Consider the following 12,099-nt stretch of genomic DNA (forward strand, 5'->3'; position numbering starts at 1 on the left):
ACTACAAGATGGATTGATCAAAGTCTCATTTTTAGTGTGTTTAAGAAAGGAAGAATTTTTTCTATATGTGTGACCACTTTGGTCTTGAACAAAATATGATCTTGGTGCTGGGTATTCTTCAACTACTTTTGCCGGTTCCCAAGACGTATCTTCCTTTCTTACTTTCACTAGTATATTGTCGTTTAATTGAAAATTACATCTTTCCTTGGCCGTTTTGTCATGATGATCCTTTGTTATCCTTTGCCTCTGTAACCTTTTATCATACACATTTACAACTTTTGGTTGTAATATATTGTTTGATACTGGCAAACTTGACCTTAAAACTCTACTACTCAAAAGTTCGGCAGGTGATACACTAAGATCACACAATGGACTGTTTCTGTACTCTAGCAAATAATAAAAAAGATCATCATGATTTGAAAACTTCCTTAACATTTGTTTGCAAATACCTACAGCCTTTTCGGCTAAGCCATTACTTCTGGGATATCTTGGACTGGAAAACGAGTATTCAATATTATGGTAGTTACAAAAGTTTTTGAATTTAATACTGTTATATTGTCAGACACAAATTTTCTTGGCAAGCCATGTGTAGCAAATACGTTTTTTAGCTGTGAAATAACTTCACTGATACTCTTACTTTTTATTCTAATGAGCTCAATCCAATTACTGTAATAATCAACTATGACTAAGTATGACTTTCCACCAAAGTCCAAGATATCTGAAGCAACTATCTCAAAAGGAAGCTTGGGTACTTCATGACACATAAGTGGTTCCCTTTCACAGTTTCTACTATAGGTTTCGCATGTTCGACACTTACTAATAAATTCCTGTATATCTGAGGACATACCAGGCCAGTAAAAAAGTTTTCTTGCTTTTGCTTTAGTTTTTTCTATCCCTAAATGAGTTTTATGCAGCTGATTCAACATATGCAATCTAAGAGTTTTAGCAATGCAAACACGATCATTATAAAAAATTATGCCATTCTTGACAAGCAAATCATCTTTAAGTTTCGCAAATTGTTTAATTTCTGTTGATTCAGAAAACTTTTTATCTGGCCAGCCCTCTGAACAATACTCTTTTACAACTTTAAAATCTAGGTCAGCCTTTGTTTTGATTTTAATATCATGCAACCGATTTAGTGTTATTGGAAGATCTCTTTCAACACAATGTATTACCTCTGAAAAATCTATGTCCTCCTTTACTTTATCTTTTATGAATGATCTGCTCAACAAGTGAGCAATGTACATTTTATTTCCGGGCAAGTATTCAATCTTAAAATTATATTTTAAAACTTTTAGTCGCATTCTTTGAAGTCGAGAGGTAATTTTATTTATATCTTTTAACTGAATTCTTACTAAAGGTTTATGATCAGACTGTACTAAAATATCCTGGCCATATACAAACTGATGAAATTTTAAGAGACAAAAACACAACGCTAGGTACTCTTTCTCAATTTGTGCAAACCTACAGTCACTCTCAGTCAGTCTTCTGGAACAAAAGGCTATGAGCTTCCCTTCTTGCATAAGACAACCCCCAATACCATTCTGACTTGCATCAGCTTGTATAACTAATGGCAACTTACTATCAAAAATTTTTAGGGTAGGCAAGTTGCTTGTTACAGCTTTTAAACTTTGAAACGCACTATCATGTTCACTAGTCCAAAGATATTCTACATCTTTTTTGATTAAATTTCTTAATGGTTCAACAATACCAGATAAATTTGGAACATATTTTGTTAAATAATTTGCCATTACTAACAAACTCAACAACTCTTTTTTATTTTTAGGCACCTCCAAGCTCAAAATGGCTTTAACATAACTGTTGTCTGGTTTAACTCCTTCTTTTGAATATATTTGACCTATGTATTTAACCTCACCCACCTTATACTGCAACTTACTTTCATTAAACCTAACATTATACTTTCTCGCTCTTTTTAAACTTCCATCATTATTTTATCATGCTCCTCTACACAACTTCCTGCTACTATAATGTCATCAAAGTAGATTTGCACTTTTAAATCACCAAAAATTTTTTCATTGATTCTCTGGAATACTTCTGGGCTAGAAGCCAAGACAAAAGGCAAGCGTTTAAACCTGTATTTACCAAAAGGTGTTATAAAAGTGCAGATCTTACTGCTTTCACTATCGAGTGGAATATGGTAAAAACCCTCTTTCATGTCAAGCACTGAAAATACACACTTACCCTGCAGCTTTCTACCTATTTCTTCTGAAGTAGGAATAGGGTGCCTATCCAAACAAATGTTTTGATTAAGATGAAGAGGATCTAGACAAATCCCTAGAGCACCATTAGGCTTTTCTACACAAACAATGTTGTTCACCCACTCTGAGGGTCCATCAGCTTTCTCTATTATTTTGTTTCTTACCATTTTTTCCAACGTTGCCTTTAATTTTGTTTTGACTTTATCTGGCAACCTTCTACAACTGCTTACCACTGGAACATAGTTATTTTTTAAGACTATTTTATAGACGTAAGGAACTTTACCAGTCCCTTTAAATACATCATTGTTATCATTAATAAACTTGTTTTTTAAGTTACCCGTGCAACTGCCTTGCAACTGTACCTCTTCAACTCTCTTTATTAAATTTAATCGTTTACAAGCATTTAACCCAAACAAAGGCTTACCTACATTATTAACAACAATGAACTTTATTTTATATTCTTTACCTCTGACGACACACCTAAGAATTACATGACCAATAACATTTAGGCAATTATTGCCATATGACATTAACACATGATTTTCATTAACTATTTCCTTGCTAGCATTACATTTTTTGACAACATCTAGAGGTAAAACATTACACTGGGCACCACAATCTAGCTTTATATCCAAAAACTCATTATTAACTAATACAGTTTCAACCCAATCTTTTTCTTTCTTATTGTATTGTAACGTGCTAACATTACCTACCTCTATAATGCCTACAATGTCTTCATCGCTACTTTGTTCTACCTCATGTACATTTCGTTGAATAAATTGCTTAGACCTATTAAATTGTGATTTTTTCACTCTACACCCTACAGCAAAATGGTTAACTTTACCACATTTATTACATACCTTTCCATAAGCATAACAACGCCCCTTGTCATGGTTGAGACCACATCTAAAACAGTCATAGGATTCCTTACCACTTTTATTAAACTCTTGTCTCCCAACAGCTTCATTACTTTGTTTTCTTCCTTCACTACTGAGTTTTTTCTTTATAACAGCATCAAGTGTTTCTTGACCTTGTAAACTTCTCGCCTGAATTTTTGTAGCTTCTGAGGACCTACACATTTCTTCAGCAGTCTTCAGTCTTCAGATCTAAATTATCTTTACTGAGTAACTTTTCTTGCATATTCGGGTCGCGAATGCCCAACACTATTCTATCTTTAATGAGTGACTCTTCTTGAGTGTCAAAATTACAGGGCTTTGCCATTACTTTTAAGTCTTTTAAAAAGTTGCCAAAACTTTCACTTTCAGCTTGTGAACGGGAAAAAAATTTAAACCTATGATATGTCACATTACTACGTGGTTTACAATACTGGTCAAAAGCTTCCGTTACCTTTTTATAATCCTTCTTGTCGGCCTCCGAAAGGTTAAGGGTGTTGTACACATCTAGGGTTTCCTCCCCAGCAGCAGTTAGAAACAGGGCTACTTTTCTTTCATCAGACTTTTCTTCCAGACCTGCAGCCAACAAATACAAATCAAATTGTTGTTTGAACTTTTCATAACTTTTTGCCACGTTTTGGTCAAAACAGATGGGTGACGGCAACTTCAGATCCATTTTTGGTTTGGTTTATCTTTCTTTTTATCGAAACTATTTCCTTACTTAAAGGCTCCACTTAGTGTTACATACCTGACACCATGTTTCATATGTTAATAGTTGCGGATCTTATATTTATTAAGATAAATTAAAACCATAATTAAAACAACGCCATTTCAAGATACAACTTTTATTAACTGTCATTATTGATTGACAGTGACTATCACATTGAGAGTGTCTACTGCCACCTATGTACGTAATGATACAAGTATCATATTATGTAACAATATTTTCCATAAGATGTGTGCGGTGTCCTTTACGATTTGTTTTTAAACTAAATGGTTCGGAAAATATGCAACCTACACCTAGTACTTAAAATACTTCAGAAAAAACTAGTAACCACTTGTAAAATCTTCTTTCTGGTTTAACTTTAATGTTTTGGCACAATGATTTAAATTCTTTTATTAATGAATATCAATCTAACAATGATAATATGGCTTATTCTAATTGTATCAATTTGGAATTTGACGAATAAGAACCTATTTTTCCTGAGTTACAACTTTACTTCTACTGGGTCTACAGACTTCGTACATTCACCATTTTTTCAGTTTTTTATAAGCTATATTTTTATTCGTTTATAATATCATAAGAGAGAAAATTTTGCCGGCAATATTTTCGACTGGTATGAAAGTTTGTTGATTGGCAATTTTCGCGAATTAAATTTTGACAGTTAAATCACAAGACGTCAGTCGAGTGATTTCGTCAAAATTTCATAAGCGAAAATTGCCAAAAGGCAACAAACTTGAATAAAACCAGAAGAAAATTTTGCCGGTAAATAATTTTCTCTCGAATGATATTCGACAAGACTATTTCACGAGACAATTAATGCACCATATCAACGAAACATAATCTTTATTTGTTTGTTAACAATATTAAATGTACAATTATTATAAGCTATAGTAGTTTCCCCATTCTTTTCTACCAAAGCATGATTTTGTGTTTTATTGACCTGTAGCATTTGGGAACTCGAAGGTCCAGCTTTATTTGTTGTTATGAGATTTTCGATCAGTTTCTGGTGCTGACTGGAATTCAGCTGGAGATATGGTTTTAGAGAGCTTGCATTTGAGTGAACCGAATTTAATTAACCCCTGTTCAGAAACACCTTGCTTAAACAAGGCGGACACAGCTGAAGATCGATGAGAATGGTTTGTTATTTTATGTTTTTTTGTGTCTATTCCAATTTTTTCAGCTGACATTTTTGTCCACTTAGATACGGTGTTGATTCCAAGTGGACAGTTTTTGAACCAAGATCCAGTTGGGGTGAACGGTAAGAAAGAGTCTACCTAATAAAACCTTTGGTCCCCTTTTTTCCATTAATTTCAAAAATAATCTAACTGGGCATAAATTTTCGTTTGATGAATTTCTTACCAGCCATTTGCTGCTTGCCAAACTTTTCGAACCACCTTGATTTGTTTTGAAAAAATGCTGTTGTATTCAATTCGGCCCGTAAACTCTCCCATAACATCAAATTCCTTCTAGAAAAAGTGAATCTTGCAGATTACGGCCTCATTGCCTCTCCAAGCAAGTTCAAATGAGCAAAGGTGAAAACACTTTTTTTGTGGTCCATCGGGGGTTTCCTCGTCGTAGCTTTGGATTATTTTTAATAGTTCTTCGCTGGATAATGCTTTTGAACTGAGTTTTCTTTTTCTTGAACACTTTGAAGTTGCCTCCGCATGGTATCTCCGGCCAACCTTGCACATTTGAAAGAGATATCTATGAAAGGGTCGATTTTTATGCCGTACTCCGTAAAATATTTTTCTTGTACCATTTTTGCTGTAGTATTCCACATTGACTTTACAGATGACTCTTTATAGTCTTCGCCATTGCCTTTTTTTCAAGTTAAAGGCATAATTCTCGAGAAGTTTTGCTAGTTTGCTTTAACATGTTAGTGTATGCCAAATTTCATGTCAATCCAAGCGGTTCTTTAAAATCAGATGTTTTGCAATACCTATTTTACCGTGAGTGAATAGACTAAAAATGTGGAGGGTAGTTGGCAAGGTTAGCAACCTACCAAACGTAAAAAACTCATACTGCTCAAAGAAGTAATGTGAAGCCTCGGAACCGGATTGATAATATGACGACGACCACGGTAAAAAATAAGGACAAGAGAAAAACATCCAAAACCCAGATGAAAATAACCCCGTGGAACATATCAGATCACTCAACACTAGAGACCAAGAAATAACCCGTGCTAAAAGAGAAACAAATAGATATATGCTCTCTACAGGAAATAAAATACAAGGGAAAAGGATAATCGAAATTAGGTGAATATACATATATACTAATCTACAGTGAAGTAATCAAAAAACCGGGCCAAAGACGGTGTAGTCTTATTAATATACCAAAGATACCAAACTCACATCAAAGTGTGTCAATATATGTATCAGAAAGAATTGTAACAGCAAAAATAAGAATGCAGAAAAAAGACCTAGAAGAATCGCAATAAGTAATGGATGAAGGTAGAGGGATGATGATACTGGATGATTTTAACGTCGAATTATCTTTTATGTAGTATCAATTTATACCAATATATTGCTACATTATAAATACAATACCTATAATTGTTCTATATTAATTGCCTCTTTCAATAAACTAACTAGGCTAATTAACTAATTATTATTAACCCAGTATTTTAACCAGTACCCTGGCGCGAAAACCTCCTAGTGAATGTTTTTCAACAGATTTGATTACAAACTTCCTATGTCAATTATTATCTTTAGCAGGGGTATGAATAATACGAGTACACTAGAATACTAGTGGAATTAAAAAAAATATATTTTCTGTTAGAATGACAATTTTTTATGATAAGAAATCTGAGCAATATGTTTCGTTTTCTATAAAATTGCATTTTTTGTCATAGAAGGCTTTCAGTCTTTACCATCGATATTTGAAATAAAAGAACATGAATTAAAACTCAAAAGCTAACATAATCTCATAGTGTATTACCAATGCCTAAAATAATTTTCGAAAACAACGAGAGTTGAAAACATAAGATAATTTAGAAAAAAATATATCAAACTATCTACACAAGTATAAATAGTGACGTATTATATTTTGATGTTTTTCTTTTATCTCGTTAGTAAGAAATAAAACACAAGACGAGATTCAGGTACATTATAAAATAGTTGCAGGTTTCCTGATACAATAAGTTTTGCAGGACTTTTGGACGCGGCTGTGTGTTGCGTGTGTAAACATTTATTCTTTCAAAAATTTTATTGTTTATTGTTTAAACATGTCGATGATTATTACTGGTGCAAACTTTGAAAATGACGATAATGAAAAGTAAGAAAATTATCTTTTATTTTCATCTGGTTCTTATTGTATACACATTTATAATAATTTTTTGAAATAGTTTTTCTTGATGGATTAATTGATAAACCCCACTTAGTATATTCTTCATCTATTTTTAACAACATGTAGTGGACATCATCTTGATCTTCTGCAAGTATTACTTGCTCATCTGCAAAATGCAAGCTGTACAGTTTATGATCTCCAATTGTAACACTCATAGGTTCAGATTTTCTTTTCCGAATATCCAAAAACCCCTCCAAATAAATTTTAAAAAAGCGTTGCTGTAATGCAGAAGCCTTGGCGAAGCTCGTTGGTCACTTTTATCTTTTTTGTCACTTTTGTCCCACCTTTATTAAACTCGTCATATCATCGTACAACTCCCTCGCAACATTAATGTAAATCGGTGGAATTTTATTGTCTTATAGCACCTACCACAGTTTGGCTAATGACACAGTATCACACGCCTTTTTAAGATCAATAAATACTATGTGTGCCTCCATATTGTGCTCCTATTGTTTTTCTCTTAGGTAGAACATTTATTAAAATAGGAAGTTGTTGAACGCTCGAATATATGATTTTTACGGAAATAAAAGGAAGATATCGAGCACTGAGTTTTATTAAATCTTGTCCAAGTGTACTTCCACTCTTTGTTCCAATCATTGTTCCCTCATTGCTCCAATCATTGTACCTCCATCTTCAAGATGTACTTGACGTATATAGAAGTACCGTCAATCAATTTTTAAATCGTTTTTGGCTTGGTTGTTGTCACGGTCTCCGGAAATTTTGTAGTCCATTTTAAAAATAGTTCTAGGCTACCTAGGTACCTGAAATTTTCAGAATAGCTTAGAACTAGCTAACAATGCAATAGCAACTGCTATTATACAGGGTGATTGATTAGTGGGGTAAAGCTCCGTAGATCCGTTATAGTAATGGATAGCGATAAAAGTTAATAACAAAAATTGTAGCCTTTTCTTTTGAATTTTGAACTTTGAACTTCACATTACAAAATTAGTTAGAATGTTACAGGGTGTTCGATAACATAGTGACAGATAAAAGTTATGTTTTTTTAAATGGAACAACCTGTATTTTTTATTGTATATTCGAAATCTTCTTAACTTTTCCATTACAAAAATATAAAGGTTTAGTATGTTATACAGGGTATTTACAAAGTTATAACCAATTTTATATGAAAATCGTAACAAGGTTAACTCCCTGTATAAATAAAAATAAGCACAACGGCAATGGTTTATTATTGCCATATTTTTTTATTTATTGTCAAAATTTTCATAAATGATCTATGTTGCTAATTTTCTTTATATTGAATAAAGGGTGAATTAAAACGCAAGTACATTACTTTCTCAGTAATTTTAAAGAGACACTCTATAGAGTCCCTGGCCATATTATTAGACGCACTATAAAATTTTATAAAAAAAAGTAATTATGAGGTGATACTAAATAGGTTTTTTGTATGTACCAGACACAATGTATATCTATTATTTTGTTGTCCATTTAATTGTCTAGTTTTTATCACAAACTAATCATCATTATTAATTAAAAAATATGTAAAAAATGAATAACCATTTTCAATTTCGTTGCAAAACGAAAATACAGCCGAACCATATTCCAGTCCAATCAGAGAGTGCTGCAAGCACCTCTACCGGTTTCGAAACTTATTAGTCTCTCATCAGGAGGCACATATGCTGCTCTCCCTGATCCAACCAAAACAAACCCCAGCGTGCAGTCCCGAATTGCAACGAACAAAATGGCATAGATGCCCTAGCGGCAACTGCTAGCAAAAGACTAAGTTTTCACTCTAATGGCACATAGCATATCCCACCAGAATGAAAACAATGGGAACCTTCTCTGGTTACACCTCCGAGGCTTCTAAAATTTGCAAGCCATACGGATGCTGAGACTAAGGAAGATGAGGGAATTCTACAATTTACAATTCACGTCCCATCTGCTCAGCGCGGTAAAGTTCCAACGAGACTGGTTCCCTTCATACTCCACACAGAGTAAATGTAAATAAAAAATGAATAACCATTTTCAATTTCGTTGCAAAACGAAAATACAGCTGAACCATATTCCAGTCCAATCAGAGAGTGCTGCAAGCACCTCTACCGGTTTCGAAACTTATTAGTCTCTCATCAGGAGGCACATATGCTGCTCTCCCTGATCCAACCAAAACAAACCCCAGCGTGCAGTCCCGAATTGCAACGAACGAAATGGCATAGATGCCCTAGCGGCAACTGCTAGCAAAAGACTAAGTTTTCACTCTAATGGCACATAGCATATCCCACCAGAATGAAAACAATGGGAACCTTCTCTGGTTACACCTCCGAGGCTTCTACAATTTGCAAGCCATAGGGTTCCCATTGTTTTCCCTAGGTTCCCATTGTTTTCATTCTGGTGGGATATGCTATGTGCCATTAGAGTGAAAACTTAGTCTTTTGCTAGCAGTTGCCGCTAGGGCATCTATGCCATTTCGTTCGTTGCAGTTCGGGACTGCACGCTGGGGTTTGTTTTGGTTGGATCAGGGAGAGCAGCATATGTGCCTCCTGATGAGAGACTAATAAGTTTCGAAACCGGTAGAGGTGCTTGCAGCACTCTCTGATTGGACTGGAATATGGTTCGGCTGTATTTTCGTTTTGCAACGAAATTGAAAATGGTTATTCATTTTTTATTTACATTTACTCTGTGTGGAGTATGAAGGGAACCAGTCTCGTTGGAACTTTACCGCGCTGAGCAGATGGGACGTGAATTGTAAATTGTAGAATTCCCTCATCTTTCTTAGTCTCAGTATCCGTATGGCTTGCAAATTGTAGAAGCCTCGGAGGTGTAACCAGAGAAGGTTCCCATTGTTTTCAGTCTGGTGGGATATGCTATGTTCCATTAGAGTGAAAACTTAGTCTTTGGCTAGCAGTTGCCGCTAGGGCATCTATGCCATTTCGTTCGTTGCAATTCGGGACTGCACGCTGGGGTTTGTTTTGGTTGGATCAGGGAGAGCAGCATATGTGCCTCCTGATGAGAGACTAATAAGTTTCGAAACCGGTAGAGGTGCTTGCAGCACTCTCTGATTGGACTGGAATATGGTTCGGCTGTATTTTCGTTTTGCAACGAAATTGAAAATGGTTATTCATTTTTTTTTTTTATTCACATTTACTCTGTGTGGAGTATGAAGGGAACCAGTCTCGTTGGAACTTTACCGCGCTGAGCAGATGGGACGTGAATTGTAAATTGTAGAATTCCCTCATCTTCCTTAGTCTCAGCATCCGTATGGCTTGCAAATTGTAGAAGCCTCGGAGGTGTAACTAGAGAAGGTTCCCATTGTTTTCATTCTGGTGGGATATGCTATGTGCCATTAGAGTGAAAACTTAGTCTTTTTAAAAAATATGTATTTATTGACTCTTGAAAAAAAACAAAGATAACGACAATTAAATGTTAAATATTTTGTTGAGCCACCTTTAGCCACTATTAGAGCTTTAATTATGCGCGGCATACTATCACTGCAAACCTGTACTACGATACCTGTAGAATTAAAGCTCTAATAGTGGCTAAAGGCGGCTCAACAAAATAACATTTAATTGTCGTTATTTTTGTTTTCCTTCAAGAGTCAATAAATACATATTTGTTCAATAATAATGTTGTTTTATTTGTGATAAAATATAGACAATTAAATGGACAACCAAAGAACATACATTGTGTCTGGTACATACAAAAAACCTCCGTAGTATCGCCTCATAATTAACACTTTTTATAAAATCTTATAGTGCGTCTAATAATTTGGCCAGGGACTGTAATTTATATCACTATCGAAAAGTACCATTACCGTACTTTAATTTTTATATAACATTCCCTATGTCTAAATTTATTAGTTTTCGAGATATTTTCATTTTTCAGAGAAAATTATTAATTACGGGTCTAAATCTATACAAATTTTAGGCAAGCCATGACTGAATTGTCTAAAACTGACAATTTACGATTACTGATTAACAATCTGTAATCAAAGTTGGCTACAATTTTTGTTATTAACTTTTATTGCTATCTATTACTATAACGGATCTACGGAGCTTTACCCCACTAATCAATCACCCTGTATGGATAAATGGATTTTTTTTATTTCAAACTATTTTAAAAATGTGACTAATGCAATGATACTTGAAAGTACGTTAATAAATTGATATCTACAAATTGATGGTGGGTCAGATGCATTAGACTGCAGATCGAGAGTTCCCTAGTTCGAACAAGGCTGTTGCGTATCTTTTTTTAATTTTTTTAATAAATAATTAAAACTTTATATAAGTACTTAAAATTCATATTTTATAAGTTAATTATTATATTATATACCATTTTAAACAAAACCGTGCTATTATAAAAAGTACTTTTTATACTAGTGTAATTTTTGGAATCATAATGTTAACAGTTAATACACCTACTAAAAATTCATATTCTATTCTTTCAAAACATGTTGTGTCCTGTACATAACAAAACCGTGTTATTAGAAAAAGTATTTTTTTATTATAGTGAAATTTTTGGAATTTTAAGCATTTTATATCGTCAAATTATTCTATATTCTCTCCTATAAATAATAAAACCGTTTTATTATAAAAAAAGTTATTTTTTATAAAAGTGTAATTATTTATCTATGTAATGACTGAAATAGTTTTTGTACACACTATTGACTACTGAAAGGCAGGGAGAAGCGTACTTTTGAAGTATGTAAAATATATAAATCATAGCTGAGCGCTTTCGGCTTATAAAGCCATCTTCAGAGCTATGCTACAATAAAAATGTCTCTAATGAATAATTGATCTTATAATTCAAAAGGTTTAACTTACGTCAAAAATTTCAAAATACCACTATGAGGAGAGGGGGATCTCATGTTAGATTTAAAAAGCTTCTACTTCTTATGCAGCATGAAGTTTTTTAAATATCTTACATGGGATCCCTCTCTCTTCATTATTGATTAGAGACCTTTTTA

The 12,099-nt window shown here is 33.7% G+C and overlaps 1 protein-coding gene across 2 annotated transcripts in view; it reads left to right on the forward strand.

The window, feature by feature from the left end:
* Positions 1-6,911: 6,911 nt before the first annotated feature.
* The window catches only part of LOC114331880 (purine nucleoside phosphorylase), a 65,007-nt gene continuing 59,819 nt past the window's right edge, over positions 6,912-12,099 (forward strand). For both annotated transcript variants that reach the window (XM_050646195.1, XM_028281569.2), the window contains exon 1: positions 6,912-7,109. In XM_050646195.1, coding sequence (XP_050502152.1) covers positions 7,060-7,109 — 50 coding nt within the window. In that variant the 5' untranslated portion in view covers positions 6,912-7,059. The remainder of the gene's footprint in view (positions 7,110-12,099) is intronic.

The sequence above is a fragment of the Diabrotica virgifera genome, chromosome 1, assembly GCF_917563875.1.
Source record: "Diabrotica virgifera virgifera chromosome 1, PGI_DIABVI_V3a".
NCBI lineage: Eukaryota > Metazoa > Arthropoda > Insecta > Coleoptera > Chrysomelidae > Diabrotica > Diabrotica virgifera.